The following is a 22,322-nucleotide window of genomic DNA, read 5'->3' as shown; positions in this document are numbered from 1 at the left end:
TGAGAATCAAAGAGAGAGAATAATCCATCTAGCTACTAGCTATAGACCCATAGGTCTGTGGTAAACTACTCACGCTTCATCAGAAGGGCAATAGGGTTCATCTAGAAGCCCTCCGTGATCGAATCCCCCTCCGGCAGGGTGCCGGAAAAGGTCCCTAGATGGGATCTCACAGGTACAGAAAGTTGCGGCGATGGAAAAGTGTTTTCGTGGATGCCTCTGTTGGTTTGGGGATATATGGGAATATATAGGCGCAAGAATTAGGACAGGGAGTGCACGAGGGGCCCACAAGGGTGAGGGTGCGCCCTACGTCCTTGTGGCCGGCTCGTGGCTCCTCCTACTTCATCTCCAAGTCTCATGGTTGTCTTCTGGTTCAAGAAAAATCATCGCGAAGGTTTTATTCCATTTGGTATTTCTTTTCTGTGAAACTCAAAAACAGGGAAAAAAACAGGAACTGGCACTGGGCTTTAGGTTAATAGGTTAGTCCCAAAAATAATATAAAATAGCATATTAATGCATATAAAACATCCAAAACAGATAATATAATATCATGGAACAATAAAAAATTATAGATACGTTGGAGATGTATCAGCTTCCGATGGGGATCTGTTACCCGCAACGATGGCACGATGGCGCGTTTGTCCTTTGGAGTCGTCACCGAGGGGTTCCTCCTCTCTACCAGGCTATGGTTGTTGGGTTGTCATGGTGATTGTTGGTGTGGTGAGACACTTTCTCAGGGTTCGATGGCGAGTCTTGGGTGGTTCCTGGGAGAAAGCTTTACTGATCGAGGGGGTCGATGCCGGTGATGACAGCGCTTGTGTGCATCGTTTTCCCTTGTTGAAGGCGTATTCAAAGAGCTCGCTCATTTCTCTCCGGGTAGCGGATGAGTAGGAGGTGAAATTGCGTTGGCCGGTTGTGGCTTGGTCGGGGTTTTGCCTGATTGCCCATTAATCAATTAAGCAATTGTGTGGTTTTTAGAGCATCTACAACCGGACCTCTCAAACCCGCCTCATACGCCCGGGCGGGCCGACCGGTCACTGCGCGGTCATGATTTTTTGACCCAGACGGGCCTCTCAAACGGCCCTCAAACTCCCGGGTTGTCCGGTACCCCCCATATCTAGCCCAAATATGGGGCGGATATGGGGGCGCCCGGGCACGCCCGCCATGTCGGCCTGACGGCGTGGCCCCACACGGACTCGTCGGGAAACCCAACGGTCCGACGGGTACCTAGACCGTCGCCGCGGTGTGAACGCCGCGTGGCGCCGCTCCGGCTCACCGCCCGAGGCCGTAGCTGGCTATTTAATCCGGTCGGCGCCCCCAGCCCTAGCATATCCGCCTCTTCCCTCCCTTCGCCGCCACTCGAGCCCGTTAGCCATGCCCCCACGCCGCCGCTACTACACGATCCAGCACCGTCTCTTCCTCCTTGAGCAGGTCCGGATCTGTAGGGAAGCGGGGCTACCTCTGGAACCAGAGGAGGATTTCGAGGAGGTCTCGGCGGAGCAGGAAGGGGAGGAGGAGCAGGAGCCGGCGGAGGAGGAAGAGAAGGAGGAGAAGGAGCAGGAGCCGGCGGACGAGGAAGAGGAGGAGGAGTAGGAGCCGGCGGAGGAGGCGCCGCCGCTGGATGTGGGGGAGAAGGAGGCACCGGCGATGGAGGACGACATGGGCGTGTGGTCGGAGCAGCACGCCATCCTGAACTCCATCCGCTCGAAGTCGGCTGCGGAGGCCAGGCGTCGCCGTCGGTAACAGATGGAGGCGGCGCAGGCAGCCCTGGCTCCGGCGCTGGCGGCTCAAGCCATCTCCGACAACGATGAAATTTGAGTAGTATAGAATGTAGTACGTAGCTATATATTCGGCATGTTTTTGTATGGATTTAGGAGATGAATATGAGAGAGTTGTATGTGGAGAAAGAAATATGAGACGTGAGAGGTCGGATTTGCCAAATCCGATTATAGATACTCTTAGCCTCGTTTTCCATATAAACTGGATAAACTCCATTCTTCTTTATAAAGTCGCAGGAGCACCCTACCTTTCTGTCAACAAAAATAAAACCACATGGCACACGTTGGTTGGAACCAAATCTTGATAAAAAGGTGTCATGTGCCAACCAATCCACCCCTATCGGCGCTATTTTCTCGGTGCTCCATCTCGACGGAGTGCTTCGTCCTGAGGTCTGGGTGGCCGTACTTGGCCGCGGCGACGGCGTAGCAGCCTAGGGTGTAGGCGAACACAAGGAAGACGCACGCGAAGAGCTGGAAGTTGGCGAGCTGCTCCGCGCGCTCCCCGGCCGCTTGCCCATGGCACTCGATGTTCCTGCCAGCATCGTGGTGGCACCCCGCAGGGCAGGGGTGGAGCCAGGATTTTAGTATAGAGGGGCCAAGTCAAGTTCATTTTTTTCTGGAGCAAAAGTAAATAACTATAATCATACTATATATTGATGTGTTGCACACTAAAAAACATGCATATGATTGTATGAGTTTAAATTCGCCTCTACAATTGCCAAATAAGATGAAAAAGTTTAATAATTTCACTGCAAGAGAAATTACCTACTAACTCTTTTTCAACATGTAAGATCATTCAATATCGAAGTAACTCGTCTCCCATATGGCGGCGCTTAACTGATAAATAAATAGTTAGAGTGTTTAGGGGCACATTGTCGCTGATATGGTCCCTCATGTGTATATAGAAATTGGAGCTTCATCTTGCTTGTCCGGTGGTAGCTCCAATTTGACAATGTTTATCAGGTCTTGCAGATAACTTGGGGTTATGTTGTTTTCTTATTCTACAACTTTTACCATGTCCGGCATATTCTTATTATGAGTGTCAATTCGACTGGGATTTGTAACTTGCGCATCAGCATCATTAACAATTCAGTAGGTTGAGAACTTGAAGAATCCGGCTTAAAAAGAATTAATCATAGAGGCATTTCGTGGCGCTTTTATCTTCGTATCTGTCGAATTGCAGTCTCACAATTAGCTGTTCGACATAGGAAAAATTTGCATCACAAATAGGAACTCATATGAGATAATTCGCATTATGATCACCATTATTTCAAGGATAATACAAGATAGGATCGTACCATCACAAATCACACAACCAAAATAAGTAAACAACAAAAAGCTGATGTATAATTTGAACAACGATACAAGACGGGAATTGAGATTACTAGATGGTGTGATGTAGTGATGTGTTAAACCATGTGTCCTTGGCTAGTTCCCGTTGGTTGGATCCGGAAGATTTGGCAACTGAAGAAGGTTGCGTCGCGCCATGCCATAAGAATAGGATCGAGAGCAGCAGCAGGCTGGGAGAGCAGAGGCAGCCGGGCGGCCTAGGGCACGGAACAGCTGCGGATAATTTTCTGCGTACTAATCACAGGAGAACACAACGTCCAGGAGGAGACTTGAGCCAATAGCCCAACCTAACTGCTAGTGGGCTTCACATGGGCCTTATTCCCTTTTCTAAACTTAACGCTGAGATAGGGGGGGCCAAGTATAGATATACGTGGGATTACATGCTTTCGTATCGCTAATTAGACAGCATCGCTCGATCATTGGTGGTGGTGGTGGGGGGGGGGGGGGGGGGGGGGGGGGCAGGACCGTGCTCCCCCCCCCCCCCCCCCCCCCCCCCCCCCCCCCTTGTCTCCGCCACTGCCGCGGGGCCATCTGGTAGAACCGTGCCACTAGCAAGGTCGACAGGGAAGCTCACCGGGAGGAGCGCACCGAGGACGGTGGAGGCGACGCAGAGCCCAATCAGCAGAACTAGGAGGTAGTGGTAGTATCCCTCCAGCCCCTGGTGGGTGGTTGAGTGGAAGTAGAAGAGCAGCAGCTCTGCAGTGAAGGCCGTTGCCAGCACCACACACAACGCGCCCTCCGTTAGGGGCAGGTACCTGCGTGCGGTGATCGCCAGTGAAAGCCCAAGTTAGCTCACCGGGGTGCTTACAGATTGGAATTACTGCAATTTCATTCGCATTTGGACAGAAACAATGTTCAGTTAAGTTCCTTGCAGTCAATATTCCAAAATGGTTTGCGAGAAAAACAAAATGGTGACACGATTTCAGGGCAAATAGGTTACACAGAAACTCCACTGGGACCAAGGTAGAACCCTCAAGTATCATGGAATGTGAAACCAAGTGACGTTGCATATCTGCTCACAAAATGGCAGAGATGGCCTCTGGCCCCCATCTCCCACTCCTAAGAAATTAGAAGTATAGAAACGAAACTTCCGCGTTATTTCTTCTTTCTGTAAGCTATAAGTTCATCTGAATACCTCTTGCTTTGGTGGACGGGTATATTCACCCAATCACCCTTCCTTTTATGAAAATATGATATGCATGCTTATGCGTATTTTAAAGAGAGAGAAAAATACCTCTTGCTACAAACGATTGAGTGAAAAGAGAATGAAATGAATACAATTCTGAGGAAAAATGGATGAATCCTGGATCATGTCATCTATGGCGGTATAGTGCAAAGAGATGATAGATGGATGGATGCTGACCTCGTCTTTTCAGAGAGGAGAGCGAGGGCACCGAAGAGGAAGAACATGAGCAGCATGCCGCCATGCTCGAGGTCGTTGAGGTGTGCCGGGTTGACTCCGCCGCCGGGTGCAAATATGTGGAGATGAGTAGAGTAAAGCACCTCCACGCACATATCCAGGAAGGCGCCTCCGGCGATCACGTAGAGCTCGAGGTGCCGCAGCGCCCCGCTGCTGCCGCCGCCCACGGGGTTCCAGACGAGGAGGCGGAACCCGGCCGGGTCGAAGGCGAAGCGCGCCACGGCCGCCCACACGTTCCAGGCGCCCACGGCCAGGAACAGCGTTCCCGGCAGAAGGTGCCCCTTGAACGACCCCATCAGCGCCGCTGTTCGCCTGCCCTGCTTCGGATCTGCGCGCGGCTCGCCTCCGGCGTTGACTTCTATCCCCGGCGCCCTTTAGCTCACGTCCTCGCTCGTGGTACTAGCACGCTTCCTGAAAGAACGGATCAGCGACCATCGATTAGCGTCGTCCGCTGGCAACATGCACGCGTCTCGCTGACGAAAGTAAAACCAAAACCAAATCTCGACGAGGCCGACGAACGAGAAGACGACCGACGAAACCTCGAGATGAGGAACGAGGTGCGCGACTACACGTAGTGCCTGGGGGGCAAGGAACGGAATCAAAATCTCGCGGAGGAGAAACCTAAAATCACCAAAGGGCTAAGTTCACCGATTTGACCTTGTAATAGAACTTAGTTTAGCGACTGATTTTCGAACCGGGTCAGTCGATTTTTAAGTGTTCGCCACAGGAAAAGAAGGGACTTGTCGGAGGGGTGCCTCATTATTTATCTTAGGGTTTAGGATGCAGATGGTGGTGGACGACGTGGTGGGGGGCGGTGGCGCACTTCGCCGGAGAAAAAAACCCAATCACAGGCGGGGCTAGAGGGATGGCGGGGGGCGATGGGGGTGGGGTGGGGGGGTTCGGGGAGGGCAGGGCGGCGGTAGCTGGCGATTCGGCTAGCTGCACATTTGGCGGTCCCGGAAGAAGAAGAAGAGGTGAGGAAGAAAAAGGTCCAGGCGCCACATGATCTTCATGCAACGGTCCACAACGATCGACTGGCCCTAATTGAAAAATTCAGTCGACTAATGTGTAGCCGCACCCAATAGAACTTTAGACCTCTTCCAGATTTTTTTATCATGTCCTTTTGAGCTTAGAAAGAGTGATTACCATGGAGAGTCAAACGTACGACGTAGATGTATGTGAAGCTGGGAAGGCATATAATATATAGCAAAAAGGGTCAGCAATAATCAATTCAGAGATGCAAAGTTGAATAAACGTTCAACGACGGTACTGTGCTGATCCTAGGCTAGACCGTGTTAGAGACGCGAGGCTAGAACACTAACAAAATCACGGCGCTGCACGTAAACAAGGGAAAAGCATACCCGGAACTATTTCTTCGCTCTGTTTTTTTTGCGCACCTCTTTTTTGCGCTCCTCTTTTTTTGCGAAAAATCACTATAATGGCGAGTGTCTCAAAACTCTTTCCTCGTCAAACTGACAGGATGGGTATGATTTTTTTTGATTTTTTCGGAAATCAGGGCAGCGATGACGAAAAAGTGCGACAAAAAATCACTATGATGGCACGTGGTTTAAAAGACTCAGAAAAGCCTAAAAATAGGATAGGGAAAACATATTTTTGCCTATGAAAATTTTGGCCTAAAAATTGCCCGAGGGTCTCCAGACTTTTTTTTTGAAACCTACTCAGGCAAGGAAGCACGAATCAGAAATTAGACGGATCTCGAAAACAAACCTAATATGAAAGGAACTCGGATTGGTGGTGGATATATGGTGGTAGGATATGGCAGCGGTGGTGGTATATAGATACAGATTAGTGGTGTTATATGGATATTGATTGGTGGACGGATAAGCGGTGGTGGTAGATGGCAGGAGCAATGATGATGGTGCGGCGGCGGCATGACAACTTATGACCAGAACTCGAAACTCTAAAAGACGAGACTCTAAGACCAACAACTAGACACGACGATGCAACCGTAAATTCAACAAAGAAAAATACTAAAAAGACTATGCAAAGGCTTAGACTGGTTCGGATATGATGAACTAGCCCTAATCTTTTTTGGCTTTTTTCATGGACTGTAAGTATGAAGAACAGACCCGATCTAAACTACGAAAATACTGTAAAATCTCACCGAGCAACCCAGAAATCTGATACCATTTGATAAAGGCAAAGGTGTCACGTCTTTCGATGATATGGTGGCTATCGTTTTGGAGGAAGTCGACTTTGACGATCCGAGTACGAACGTGCGAGGACGTCGCGCCTTAGCAATCGCTAAACCAACTCCGAGAGGTTATTGACCATGCCGGAGCACGATCAACCTGACCACGAAGGTCTATTTCCTGTAGGCGAACAAAGAACAAGTAAGAAACTAATATTGCAATCTGGATATTGCAAATATAAAAGGAAAGCTTTATTGATCAAAGGTGGGGTCTTATGACGCCTTTGTCTGGTCGTTGAACACAAACGATATACGCGAAGTTGCAGCTATGGCGAATTTTAATCTAAACAAAACCCAAAGTCTAAACGATGCCCTAAGGGTTGTATATATGGAGGAGAGAGGGGAGAATTTCGTGGCCCTTGGAGGAGGGGCCCGAAACCAACCCTAACTCTTATTTCCCCACACATACGGACTCTAAAAACAGCCTATAATCAAGTATTTCAAAATTACATGGGCCTGACCCAAAAATAAGGTGACGCGGCACATAGGATAGCCTCTGGACGAAATTTATGAAGTGGCATCTTGTATATTTCGTCCAAGGCTTCATGCACTCATTATGGTGGCTTCAAAGTCCTGAAATCATCACTTGTAACTCCGTTCTTGTTCCCCTTACGCACGCCATCATCTCCATGCTTGAACTTGATCCAAGGTTCATCTTTCTTGTCCAAGCTAGGCCCTTCATTTGTAAGCAAAACAAATGTATCCAATTTAGGCAGCATCATATTCTCATGAACATTAGAATCGTTACCAAGAAACGAAAGTACCTGCTAATTTAATTGACGTGCACGAGCTCTAGTAATTGGTCCAGTGTGTATAGCAGCAGGGGCTATGGGTGTAACAATGGTGTTGATGTCCTCATCAAACGCCCAGCCCCGTGGTGTTTCTCACATTTGGTGTTTCTGGCCTGGCTCACCACCTACATGTGTCGTCGTTGACTAATTACGTGGCAGGGCCAAAACGCAAAACACGTATACATTGCTGGAAGTATGTTTCTGGCCTGAATAGGTAAGTGGCTGCAGGGCAACTGATGGGGCTCCTACCCACCATTTATCCTCCTCCCCTTACTTCCTGCTCACTCACCATCCGAGCTACCACCCTCTTCTCGTATCTATCGTCCACTCAATGCTCGTAGGAGTTGTGTATTTGTATGGAATTGTTCATAGGGATATCTAACCCTTGTTTTGAAGATTTCTCCCCAAATCCATTCTTGAATTGGTAAACTTGTGACTAATATGATGTTTTTTATGATGTGTAGTAGCGAGTAAAATAGTGGTGATTTGTGATGTGGATGAACAAGGTTTAGGGTTTGGGTCACAATTAGTATTAGAAATTGTTCCAACTTATTTTCTATGCCATATAGTAAAATTGTCATTCATACTTGCAAATACTTACGTTGTCATTGTTTTTTATATGATGAGAATCGTGAATGTACATTATGTTGACAAGGCAGCATTTTTTTGAATGTCGAGATTGTTGACAAAGATGAAGAAGTGTTGACATTTCTTACAGTTCCTAGTTATGAGGAGGTTGCGAAAGAAATATTGATTGCGCTAAATTGAATGGATCTGAGTGATCAAGTTGAATTATTAGCAAGATATGATGTTGGTAGGGACAGGGTGAAGAAGATGCATATCAAGTTGAATTTTATAATGGGGTACATTGGCGATGCCACACACTGGGGGTGGCCTCCCCAGGGGAGCTTGACAACCGACCTGACATGGGGCCCATGAAGCCCATTAAGGAGATGCCAAGTGGTCCACACGCACCCCCGAGACCATCTTGGCCTCCAAGTCCACCTTGGCGGTGGCACATATTGCATCTCTCTCTTGTAAAACCCTAGCTTTCAGCATGCATATAGGGTGTGTTTGGTACATGTATGGATCTAGCCTAGTTATTCTCCTCTCATACATGTTGAGTGTAGACATGCTAAGTACATGCATTTGCTGTTGTTTGGCAGCGGTGTATGCGCTGAGTCATATTGAGCTGAGACTTTATTTGGCAGTCTGCATGTGTTTAGACTTTAGACATGCTGAACAATTCCGAATTCCGAATAAAGTTTTTGAATGGTGAACAAAATTGAAAAAAAAGTCAACAAAAATTTAAACAGATTTTGAAATTCTTAACTTTTATTGAAAATTTAAACAAAATTTGAAATTCTAAACATTTTTGGAAATTTAAATAAATTTAAAATACTGAACATTTTTTTAAAATTTAAAAATATTTTAAAATTTTGAACTTTTTTGAAAATGTTAATAAAAAATTCAAAAAATTAAACCAATTTGAAATTCTAAACTTTTTTGAAATTTAAACAAAATAAATTTTGAAAATTTAAACGAAATTTGAAATTCTAAACATTTTTGAAAATTGTAAACAAATTTTGAAAACTTAAACGATTTTGAAATTGTGAACATTTTCGAAAATTTAAAGATTTTGAAATTCTAAACTTTTTTGAAAAATTTAAAAATTTGAATTCTGGATGTGTTTTGAAAATTTAAACAAAATTTGAAATTATGAACATTTTTTCAAAATTTAAACATATTTGGAGATGCCCGCAAGTTGTTCGATGGTTTGCTCGCAAGGAACAAATGGACTCCGCCGACGAGTTCTTTTTTCATAATTTCCTTTTGCGACTCAGATGATTCTTCATCCGATGATGAGGAGATGGTGGCTGCTGTGTTGGTTGTCCATGACCACCTTAGTAGGTAGCGGCGGTTGTTCCGGGGCTCGATCCCGGGGCACACTCCGACGTTGAATCGCAACTAAGAGAGCTACCATTTACTTCTTTGTAAGGAATACTTTGAGACACCCAACCCGCTCTTCAAACATCACCAATACCGGCGCTGTTTCCATATGGCTATGCATGTTTTCAACCGTATTCGGGAGGGGGTGGTCGGGTATGATAACTATTTCGAGTGCAAGGAGGATGTCATTGGAAAGATTGGCTTCTCCTCTTATCACAAATGCACTGTAGCAATCCGGATGCTTGCATATGGAGTTCCTGGTGATCTCATTGATGAGTACGTCCATATGAGCAAGTCTACGTGCCTAGACTCCATGTACAAGTTCTGCAAGGTTGTGATTATAGTGTTTTGCCCTGAGTACTTGGGAGAGCCAAATGCTGAAGATACAACCCGCTTGTTGGCGATGAATGCCAGCAGGGGCTTCCTGGGGATGCTTGGTAGTAAAGACTGTATGCACTGTAAGTGGAAGAACTGCCCTTCTTCTTGGCAGGGGCAATATAGGGGCCATGTCAAAGCTTGCACCATCATACTCAAGGCCGCGGCTTCACAAGATCTATGGATTTGGCACTCTTTATTCGACATGACTGGATCTCACAATGATATCAACATCTTGCAATGCTCTTCAGTGTTTCCAAGGCTTGCCGAAGGCAACTGCCCGTTGGTGAATGTTAACCTCAACGGCCACAACTGCAACAAATGATACTACCTAGCTGACGGTATCTATTCTCACTGGACTACTATTGTGAAGACAATCTTCAACCCTGTAGGAGAGAAGAGGAGGAGATTTGCACAAGAGCAAGAGAGTGCTAGGAAGGATGTGAGCGTGCCTTTGGAGTTCTGCAATCTCAATGGAGCATCGTTCGGTATCCCGCTAGAACTTGGAGCACGAAGAAGTTGTGGGAGGTGATGACTGTTTGTGTGATCATGCACGATATGATCGTAGAGGATGAGCCCCCGGAATGTATCTAAAACCAAGGGTTTCAGTTTCAGGGTGACAATGTTGTGCCTGAGCATGGAGGAGCGGCAACTTTTGCACAGTTCATCCAATTTCATCATCAAACACGTGATTTGGGAACTCACATTCAACTGCAAAATGATTTGGTTGAGTGATACATCTCCAACGTATCTATAATTTTTGATTGCTCCATGCTATATTATCTATTGTTTTGGACATTATTGGGCTTTATTATCCACTTTTATATTATTTTTGGGACTAACCTATTAACCGGAGGCCCAGCCCAAAATTGTTGTTTTTTCCTGTTTTAGGGTTTCAAAGAAAAGGAATATCAAACGGAGTCCAAACGGAATGAAACCTTTGGGAACGTGATTTTCTCATTGAATACAACTCAGGAGACTTGGACCCTACGTCAAGACACGTAACAGGAGGCCACGAGGTAGGGGGCGCGCCTAGCCCCCAGGCGTGCCCTCCACCCTCGTGGGCCCCCTGTTGCTCCACCGACGTACTTCTTCCTCCTATATATACCCACGTACCCCCAAACAATCAGATACGGAGCCAAAACCCTAATTCCACCGCCACAAATTTCTGTATCCACGAGATCCCATCTTGGGGCCTGTTCTGGAGCTCCACCGGAGGGGGCATCGATCACGGAGGGCTTCTTCATCAACACCATACCCCCTCCGATGAAGTGTGAGTAGTTTACCTCAGACCTACGGGTCCATAGTTAGTAGCTAGATGGCTTCTTCTCTTTTTTTGGATCTCAATACAATGTTCTCCCCCTCTCTTGTGGAGATCTATTCGATGTAATCTTCTTTTTGCGGTGTGTTTGTTGAGATCGATGAATTATGGGTTTATGATCAAGTCCATCTATGAATAATATTTGAATCTTCTCTGAATTCTTTTATGTATGATTGGTTATCTTTGCAAGTCTCTTCGAATTATCAGTTTGGTTTGGCCTACTAGATTGATCTTTCTTGCAATGGGAGAAGTGCTTAGCTTTGGGTTCAATCTTGCGGTGTCCTTTCCCAGTGACAGTAAGGGCAGCAAGGCACGTATTGTATTGTTGCCATCGAGGATAACAAGATGGGGTTTTCTTCATATTGCATGAGTCTATCCCTCTACATCATGTCATCTTGCTTAAGGCGTTACTCTGTTTTTAACTTAATACTCTAGATGCATGCTGGATAGCGGTCAATGAGTGGAGTAATAGTAGTAGATGCAGGCAGGAGTCGGTCTACTTGTCTCGGACGTGATTCCTATATACATGATCATACCTAGATATTCTCATAACTATGCTCAATTATGTCAATTGCTCAACAGTAATTTGTTCACCCACCGTAGAATACTTATGCTCTCGAGAGAAGCCACTAGTGAAACCTATGGCCCCCGAGTCTATCTTTATCATATCAATCTCCTACTACTTAGTTATTTACTTTGCCTTTATTTTACTTTGCATCTTTATCATAAAAATACCAAAAATATTATCTTATCATATTTATCAGATCTCACTCTCGTAAGTGGCCCTATAGGGATTGACAACCCCTATTTGCGTTGGTTGCGAGGATTTATTTGTTTTGTGCAGATGCGAGGGACTCGCGCGTAGCCTCCTACTGGATTGATACCTTGGTTCTCAAAAACTAAGGGAAATACTTACGCTACTTTGCTGCATCACCCCTTCCTCTTCGGGGAAAACCAACGAAGTGCTAAAAGAGGTAGCAAGAAGGATTTCTGGCGCCGTTGCCGGGGAGGTCTACGCAAAAGTCAACATACCAAGTACCCATCATATACCCTTATCTCCCGCATTACATTATTTGCCATTTGCCTCTCGTTTTCCTCTCCCCCACTTCACCCTTGCCGTTTTATTTGCCCTCTCTCTCTCTCTATCCTCCCTCTATTTGCCTCTTTTTGCCCGCTTGCTTTTTGTTTGCTTGTGTGTTAGTTTGTTTGCTTGTCGTTATGGCTAGTCATTTATCTTCTGCCTCTATGTATGAAATTGGGGAAACTATTATCGATAATAATTCTGATGCTCCTACTAAAGAACCCACTATCTCACATATAAAAAGATTCCGTGTTGGTAGTGGTAATATTATTGGAAAAGGAGTTATTCAAGATTTCTTTACTTGTGCCGGTGCTTTACCTTCTATGGGTAGTTCTATCCTTCATAGAACTAGTAGTCTTGCGGATGCTATTGCCATGCTTGTACTTGAACTTGAAAGACAATTTATGCACATGCATCCTTCTATACAAAGGATTTTTCTAGAATTTTCTAATATTGAGCATTCTTCTGTTAAGCGTGCCGCTACTATCTTTTTGGCTCATGAGTTTAGATTCATAATAAAAGAGGCCAAAGAAATCTTTGCACATTATAGGGTGGACGCTTGCCGTCCTCCCATGGAGGCTATCCTCTTTGAACAAGAAGAAATAATGCGTTTTCAATCTCTAGATTATGTTGTTTTCAATGAAAATCTTAGAAAAAGGGTTCCTAGCAATGTTTTAGTTGACAGAATTTCTGAACTTAATGATGATCTGGCTATTCGAAATAATGAACTACGATATTCACTTGAATATAGGCTCACAAAGTTCTGTCAAAAGACTGCTTATAATGATGAATTAGTTGTGCAATATGAAGGACCAAAGGAGGAGCCTATACCTCCCAAGGTTGATCTTGGGGACTTTTGTCCCATTAAATTTATCCCTTTTGATTACTTTTGTTTGCCTCAAAGAAAACTTGCTGCCGAACTTAGAGCATATGAAATGAGTTTTAATACTCTATCGTACTATTATGGCAATACCTAGATCTATCCTTGCTTGTTATGCCTAGTTAGAGGCGTTAAACGATAGCGCTTGTTGGGAGGCAACCAAATTTTATTTTTATTCCTTAATTTTTGCTCCTGTTTATTAATAAATAAACTATCTAGCCTCTGTTTTGGTTGTGTTTTTTGTGTTTAATTAGAGTTTGTGCCAAGTAGAACTGTTGGGAAGACTTGGGGAAAGTCTTGTTGAACTTGCTGTAAAAAACAGAAACTTTAACGCTCACGAGAACTACTGCCATTTTTATTTGGAAAGTGCTATTTAGTTAATTATTTTTGCAGATGATTAATAGATAAATTACTCACGTCCAGCAGTCTATTTTAGAATTTTCGGGGTTCCAGATATTGCGCTAGCTACAGATTACTACAGACTGTTCTGTTTTTGACAGATTCTGTTTTTCGTGTGTTGTTTGCTTATTTTAATGAATCTATGGCTAGTAAAATAGTTTATAAATCATAAAGAAGTTGGAATACAATAGGTATAACACACATATAAATAAAGAATGAGTTCATTACAGTATCTTTAAGTGGTCTTTTGTTTTCTTTTGCTAACGGAGCTCACGAGATTTTCTACTTTAAGTTTTGTGTTGTGAAGTTTTCAAGTTTTGGGTAAAGATTTGATGGATTATGGAACAAGGAGTGGCAAGAGCCTAAGCTTGGAGATTCCCATGGCACCCCCAAGATAATCTAAGGACACCTAAAAGCCAAAGCTTGGGGATGCCCCGGAAGGCATCCCCTCTTCCGTCTACTTCTATCGGTAACTTACTTGGAGCTATATTTTTATTTACCACATGATATGTGTTTTGCTTGGAGCGTCTTGTATTATTTGAGTCTTTATTTGTTAGTTTACCACAGTCATCCTTGCTGTACACACCTTTTGAGAGAGCCATACATGATTTGGAATTTGTTAGAATACTCTATGTGCTTCGCTTATATCTTTTGAGTTATATATAATTTTGCTCTAGTGCTTCACTTATATCTTTTAGAGCACGGTGGTGGATTTGTTTTATAGAAACTATTGATCTCTCATGCTTCACTTAGATTATTTTGAGAGTCTTAAATAGCATGGTAATTTGCTTAAAATCCTAATATGCTTGGTATACAAGATTAATAATAGGACTGTGATATTTGGCACACGTGTGCCATATAAGCAAAACTGCCACACCTCTACTTCTTTCATTTTAAAGTACCACATGATCCCCCGTCCTTTAACCTCGCCTCCTCCAAATGACCCCGGAGGCTCGCCCGAGAAACATGTTTCTCCCGCACATCTCGCGCGCTCACCCCCGAGAAAACTGTCACTTCTTCACGTCTACCACATGATTTCTCCTCAGGACAAAGTTACCATGATATTCATATGCAAGTTATCAGGCCTGTGTTGCGTAACTTACCATACTATTTACATAGAACGTACCAGGTACTATGCTTCAACAACTACACCCCTTGAAAGTCACCAATGTATTTTATACACAAGTTAGAAGGTTTTCGATGTGTAAAATACCGTGGTACTTACACATAAGTTATCAGGGTATATGTACATCAACCTCCCCCTGGTCAAAGTTACCATGGGGGATTGTGCATGAGTTACCGGGTCTACAGTTCGTATATTATCATGATACTTGCACCTAAAAACCTGGGTGTGTTTCGGTAGCATTTTCCATAGGTCAAAAATTACCACGATGTTTTTGCGTAACTTATCACGCCTATAGCACGTGTGCCCCTCATAACACTAAACATTATGTCACTTTCTCGTGACACGCCATGTGTTGTGTTCATCCAAGAGGCCCACGCGCGAGGCGAGTGTATGTCTTTAACAACTTATTTTCCTTTGGTAAAAAAAGTTACCATCATGTTTATATTGCAACTTATCGGTTATGCGGTGCTTATATTATCATGTTATTTACACGAAAATTATTGGGGATGTTTTGAACAACTTTTTCCTGGGAGAAAAAGTTATCATGGTGATTCTAGGTAACTTATCAAGCCCGTAGTGCTTAAAATATCATGTTGTTTACATAAAATTTATCAGGGGTATGTTTCAGCAAATTCTCCCCCACGGGTCAGAAACTTATCATGGTGTTTAGTTATCGCAGTGCATATATTTTCATGCTATTTACACATAAAAATGCCAGGGGAGGGAGGTATACTACCGTGCTATTTACACAAAAGATATCGGAGTATCTTTTCAAAAAAAAATCCCTACGGTCAAAGTTACCATGGTGTTTCTACCTCAGTTATCAGATGTGCGCTGTGTATATTACCATCTATTTACACATAAATTATCAGGTATCTTTTCACATTTATCTTCCCCAATGGTTAAAGTTACCACGATGTTTGTATCTAAATTATCAGGTCTATAGCGTGAATGTTATCGTGCCATTTATAGAAATTACCGGGGGGCGGGTTCAACAAATTTATTCCCAATGATCAAAGTTACCACGATGCTTGAAATAAAAAAATTCAGTGCTAACATATTAAAGGCAAAAACATGTCAAAAACAGTATTCCCCTTAGCTTGTTCAACAATCAGTGTCACAGGTGAGGTGGTTAGTTCCCTTTGTTGATTACCTGCAGACCAAAGATCAAATCCTAGTCCAAGCATTATTTTTGCCCGAAAATTAGGAAGTCGCGTGAGGCCATAATTGACGATTACGAAAATTAGGAAGTCATGAGCGGGTGTGCCCGCGGGAACGGAAGGAGATCGGGAGGCGTGCAGGAAAGGAAAGAAATCGGGAGGGAGGTCGGGGAGGACGTGCGGAAAAGGAAGGAGATCGGGAGGCGTGTGACAGTTTTGCAATCTGGCACACGGTTGCCATATACATATTTCGTTAATAATAAAACTTTCTTATGAGTGTGTTGAATAGTATGATAAGTTTGATACTTGATAATTGTTTTGAGATATGGAGATGGTAATATTAAAGTTGTGCTAGTTGAGTAGTTGTGAATTTGAGAAATACTTGTGTTGAAGCTTGTGATTCCCGTAGCATGCACGTATTGTGAACCGTTATGTGATGAAGTCGGAGCATGATTTATTTATTGATTGTCTTCCTTATGAGTGGCGGTCGGGGACGAGCGATGGTATTTTCCTACCAATCTATCCCCCTAGGAGCATGCGTGTAATACTTTGCTTTGATAATTTGTAGATTTTTGCAATAAGTATATGAGTTCTTTATGACTAATGTTGAGTCCATGGATTATATGCACTCTCACCTTTCCACCTTTGCTAGCCTCTCTAATACCACGCACCTTTCGCCGGTATCATACATGTAACACCCTTGATGCGACTATAGCTCCCACATGTCGAGGCACGACTTAGAGACATAATCGCATTGAAGGCATATGTCGCAAGTTAGGCAATCTTCACAACATCCCATGTAATATAAATAATAAAGGGGGGATAATATAGTTGGCTTACACTCGCCACGTCAATCAAGTACATAAATAACATTACATCATCCAAACACTCATGGCCCGACTATGGCGCCAAAATAAAAGAGAACCCAACATGCGACACGGTCCCGTTCACCCCCAACTGGGCACCACTACTGATCATCGTGAAAGGAAACATAGTAACGTTGAGAGTCTTCGTCGAACTCCCACTTGAGCTCATACGCGTCTCCTGGAGCGGAATCATCAGGCCCTGCATCTGGTGTAATAGTAATCTGTGAGCCACAGGGACTCAGCAATCTCGCACCCTCGCGATCAAGACTATTTAAGCTTATAGGCAAGGCAAGTAAATATGAGTGGAGCTGCAGCAAGCGACTAGCAAGTATGGCGGCTAACTTATTCGCAAAACAGAGCGAGAAGAGGAGGCAAAGCGCGAGCGTGAAACTAGAGAGCAACCTGCGCAAACATTACTCCAACACCGTGTCCACTTCCCGGACTCCGCCAAGAAGAGGCGATCACGGTAACACACTCGGTTGATTCATTTTAATTAATTAAGGTTCAAGTTATCTACAACCGGACCTTAACAAATTCCCATCTGCCCATAACCGCGGGCACGGATTTCGAAAGTTCAATCCCTGCAGGGGAGTCCCAACTTAGCCCATGACAAGCTCTCACGGTCAACGAAGGAATAGACCTCCTCCCAAGACGTTCCGATCAGACTCGGTATCTCGGTAATTCAAGACACTTCGACAGGTTAAAACAAGACCAGCAACACCGCCCGAATGTGCCGACAAATCCCGATAGAAGCTGCACATATCTCGTTCTCAGGGCACACTCAAATGAGCCAGACGTCGGGTAGGCCAGCCCAGAGTTCCCCCTGGTAGCCCCGGACATCGCTCGGTTGGACCAACACTCAGAGGAGCACTGGCCCGGGGGGGTAAAATAAGATGACCCTTGAGTCTGCAGAACCCAAGGGAAAGAAAAGGCTAGGTGGCGAATGGTAAGACCAATGTTGGGCATTGATGGAAAAGCTTTAATCAAGGCAAACTATCAAGGGGTTCCCATTATAACCCAACCGCGTAAGGAACGCAAAATCCGGGAACATAACACCGATATGACAGAAACTAGGGCGGCAAGAGTGGAACAAAACACTAGGCGAGAGGCCGAGCCTTCCACCCTTTACCAAGTATATAGATGCATTAAGATAACATGGCAATATAATGATATCCCAACAAGTAAATAAATGTTCCAACAAGGAACGGCCTTCAATCTTCACCTGCAACTAGCAACGCTATAAGAGGGGCTGAGCAAAGCGGTAACATAGCCAATCAACGGTTTGCTAGGACATGGTGGGTTAGAGGTTTGACATGGCAATTTGGGAGGCTTTCAAGCAAGTGGTAGGCATCGTAGCAATGGCATAGCAAAAGAGCGAGCAAACTAGCATAGCAAAGATAGTAGTGATTTCGAGGGTATGATCATCTTGCCTGCACAGTTGTCAAAGTTGACTGTATCCTCGAAAGCAAACTCAACAGGTTCCTCGTTAGCGAACTCATCTCCCGGCTCTACCCAAAAAGGAAAAACAAGCAACAAGGATACAATCAACCACGTGCGAAGTCAAACAACACGATGCAAAGATGATATGCTATGCGGGATGCGATGCGGGATGCAAAATGCAAGATATGACAGGAAATGCATGAACCTGGCCTCAACTTGGAAATCCAAGTGTGCCGTTGGAAAGATGAGATGAAATCGCTTGAAAACGATATAAAGAATGCCGAAATCGGAGTTACGATTTGGAAATAGCAAGCGATTCAAATATGACACCGGTCTGCGATTTACAGCAAGTAGCCAACTAAATGCAATGAGATGAACATGCTACAGCAACCAAACATGGCAACAAAATACATGGCAGGGATGCACACAAGATGCTTAACAAAAGTCTAGCACTGAGCTACGGCCAATTCATCCATTAACCGGTTCAAACAAGCATGGCAAAAAAATGCATATGACAAACAAATCTCAGACTTAGTGAAATTAACACTTGTCTGGAATTTCAGATCAACTAGCCCTCTTCTGAGCAACAAAACTACATGTTACAGGATCTGAACATGGCAAGGTAAAGCATGGCATGGAGCTACTCAAAGAGCTTAACAAAAGTCCCTTAGTGACCTTGAGCCAAAAGGGATCAGAAAATACAATTGCAAGCATGTGAACATAGCAAAAACATAATCAGTTTTCAGACTTAGTGAAAAACTGACACATGTTGAAATATAGTTCAAGTAGGCATGTTTACGAGCTCGATGCACTCACTACGGTGCAAGTCGTGGCAAGACAAGCATACAACCATCAAGAAGGAACAAAATGCAAGCTAGACATGGCAAGAACAATAGCATAGCATGCACGGATCAACTACAACATCATCGGCAAAATTGCAAACAAGTTGACAATCTGCCCAGATTCACAAAGTAGCAAAAGTAGAGCTCGACTGACTCAAGCTAGGGTGCTCCATAATTGCAAACAAAGACATGGATGGATAGAGCACTACAAGATTAACAAAACATCCTTACTGATCATCCTCAAAAGAGGCACGGATCACTAGGAAACAACATGAACATATGGCATCATGAAATAAACAGCTCCAGGACTTTGTGAAATCACTAAGTCCCTGAAAACAGAATTAGCAGGTGCACCACTTTGCAAGCTTGCACAAGTCACCACACACATCACAAAAATATATGGGTTGCATCTCTGGAAAGATAACAAAACCCTTAACAAAACACATGTAGAGCACCAGGGCATAGCATGCACACATTCAACATGGCAAAAATGACAAAAACCTAAACGGAGCAGCAGATCTGACAATAATCTCAAGTAGCCCTCTTCTAACAGCATTTCGGGCATCAAGATGAGCTCAAATGAAAATGATGCAATGGAATGAAATGATGTACTCTCTGAGATGAACATTTTGATATGCTATATGCATGAAATGGAGCTACAGATGCAAAGTTACGACATGATGAAGTTATGCAAAAAAAATACTATGAGGAGGCAAAAGTCAACCGGATCTAGGGTTTTCCAGATCTGACGGGCGCGGATCCCGAGGTTCGCCCTCGAGCTCGCTGGCGATGGGGATGCGGTGGCCGGAGTTAGGGGGGTCGTCGGAGGAGGAGATCCGGCGGAGGAGGTGGGTGACCCACCGGCGAGGTGGCCGCGGCAGAGGACGGCAGGACCACGGCGTCGCGCGGCGGAGGTCAGCGAGGAGGCGGCGGCCTCGGTCGTCACCGGCGTAGAAGGTCGAGGTGGCCGGCGCGGAGGAGAATCGGCGAGGCGAGGCGGCCGGCGTCGGAGCGGGAGGCCGGCGCGGGCGGCGCGGCTCCCTCGCGCGGGGCGCGGGCGGCGGGAAGGCGCGGGCCGGGGAGGGCCTGCCCCGGGCCCGAGCGGGCTGCGGCGGCGGCCAGAGTGGAGCCACGTGGCAGGACGCGGTTGGCGGCGCCGGCGGTGTCCGGCGCGTCCGGACACGTCCGGCGCGCGGAGAGACGACGGGGGCTAGGTTAGGGGTGGTTTGGACCCGGAATTTCGGGAGAGGATCTAGTTTTATAGGTAGAGAGAGTTAGGAGAGTCCAAATGAGGTGTGGTTTTCGGCCACGCGATCGTGATCGAACGTTCTAGATGATGGAGTAGAGTTAGGTGGGTTTTGGGCCAAATTGGAGGGGTGTTGGGCGGCAACACACACGAGGCCTTTTTGGTCCCTCGGTTAACCGTTGGAGTATCAAACGAAGTCCAAATGATACGAAACTTGACAGGCGGTCTACCGGTAGTAAACCAAGGCCACTTGGCAAGTCTCGGTCCAATCCGGAAATGTTTAATCCCCACACACGAAAGAAAGCTAGAAATGACCACCGGAGGAGAACGAAGCGCCGGAATGCAAAACGGACAACGGGGAAAATGCTCGAATGCATGAGATGAACACATATGCAGATGCAATGCACATGATGACATGATATGAGATGCATGACAACGACAACAACACACGGAGACAAAGACCCGAACTCGAGAAAATAAAATAAGTTAATGCCAGAAACGGCAAGGGTTGGAGTACAAATAGGGGAAGTTACATCCGGGGTGTTACAACACTCCACCACTATGAAAGGATCTCATCCCAAGATCTAGGACTGAAAGAACGCCGGGTACTCAGAACGGAGGTGATCCTCGCGTTCCTAGGTAGCTTCACGGTCGGAATGGTGTGACCACTTGACTTTGAGAAATTTGATTGACTTGTTGCGAGTATTGCGTTCAGTCTCTTCAAGAATAGCAACTGGGTGCTCACGATAAGAGAGATCTTCTTGGAGCTCAATGTCCTCGAAGTTGACGGTGCGGTCAGGAGTCTTGAAGCACTTTCGAAGCTGAGAGACATGGAACACGTCATGAACATTTGCAAAGTTTGAAGGAAGCTCGAGTTGATAGGCGAGGTCGCCTCTCTTGCTGACAATCTTGAAAGGTCCCATGTATCTAGGGGAAAGCTTCCCTTTGATACCGAAGCGACGAGTACCTTTCATAGGAGAGGCGCGGAGGTAAACATGATCTCTGATCTCAAAAGCCAAATCATGGTGCTTAGTATCATAGTAGCTCTTCTGGCGGGATTGGGCTGCTTTGAGGTTATCTCGAATGACTTTGCACATTTCTTCTGCCTCTGTGATTAAGTCATTACCCAAAAGCTGACATTCACCGGTTTCAGACCAGTTGAGAGGGGTACGCCACTTCCTGCCATACAGAATTTCAAATGGGGCCTTGCCCGAACTTGCTTGGAAACTGTTGTTGTAGGAGAACTCAGCATAAGGAAGACAATCCTCCCACTTCATGCCGAAGGAGATCACACAAGCCCTGAGCATATCTTCAAGAATCTGGTTGACACGCTCGACTTGACCGCTAGTTTGAGGATGGAAAGCTGTGCTGAAGCGGATGTTGGTGCCCATGGCCTTCTGAAAAGAATCCCAAAACTTTGAGGTAAAGATGTTGCCACGGTCTGAAGAGATCACTTGTGGAATACCATGCAGAGAGACAATACGAGAGGTATAGAGTTCCGCCAATTGAGCTGCAGTGATCGACTCTTTGATAGGCAGAAAATGAGCCACTTTGGTGAGTTTGTCGATGACAACGAATATAGCATCATTGCCACGCTTGGACTTTGGAAACCCAGTCACGAAGTCCATTTCAATGTGGTCAAACTTCCATTCTGGAATGGCAAGAGGTTGGAGGAGACCTGCTGGCCTTTGGTGTTCTGCCTTCACTCTTCTGCAGACATCACATTCATTCACGAATTGAGCAATCTCGCGCTTCATTCGAGTCCACCAATAAGCCTGCTTAAGGTCCTGATACATCTTCGTGCTCCCAGGGTGGATGGAGAGGAGAGAATTGTGAGCCTCGTTCAAGATCACTTTACAGAGGCCACCTTTGGGTACAACAATACGATCCTCGAAGAAGAGAGTGTCCTTGTCATCAAGGCGGTAGCACTTGTACTTGGGTTGACTCTTGGCAATCCCAATCTTCACCTTTTTCACCATAGTGTCAAGAAGCTGGGCTTGGCGAATCTGGTCTTCCAAGGTAGGAGAGACTTGAAGGTTGGCGAGGAAACCTTGAGGAACAACTTGCAGATTAAGTTTGCGGAAAGCT

General features: G+C 45.3%; 1 protein-coding gene across 1 annotated transcript; it reads right to left on the bottom strand.

The window, feature by feature from the left end:
• Nucleotides 1-2,090: 2,090 nt before the first annotated feature.
• LOC125536434 (uncharacterized) lies at nt 2,091-5,241 on the bottom strand. Its single transcript, XM_087541057.1, has 5 exons — nt 5,203-5,241; nt 4,489-4,956; nt 3,640-3,880; nt 2,957-2,970; nt 2,091-2,307 (listed from the first exon to the last, which is right to left on the bottom strand). Exons 2-5 carry the CDS (start codon nt 4,839-4,841, stop codon nt 2,091-2,093), a joined length of 825 nt encoding a protein of 274 aa, XP_087397183.1. The 5' UTR covers nt 4,842-4,956; nt 5,203-5,241.
• Nucleotides 5,242-22,322: the final 17,081 nt, after the last annotated feature.

This window comes from Triticum urartu, chromosome 2A (genome assembly GCF_056163025.1).
Source record: "Triticum urartu cultivar PI428250 chromosome 2A, HENAU_Tu73, whole genome shotgun sequence".
NCBI classification, from domain to species: Eukaryota; Viridiplantae; Streptophyta; class Magnoliopsida; order Poales; family Poaceae; genus Triticum; species Triticum urartu.
This window is presented reverse-complemented; position numbering and strand designations above follow the sequence as displayed.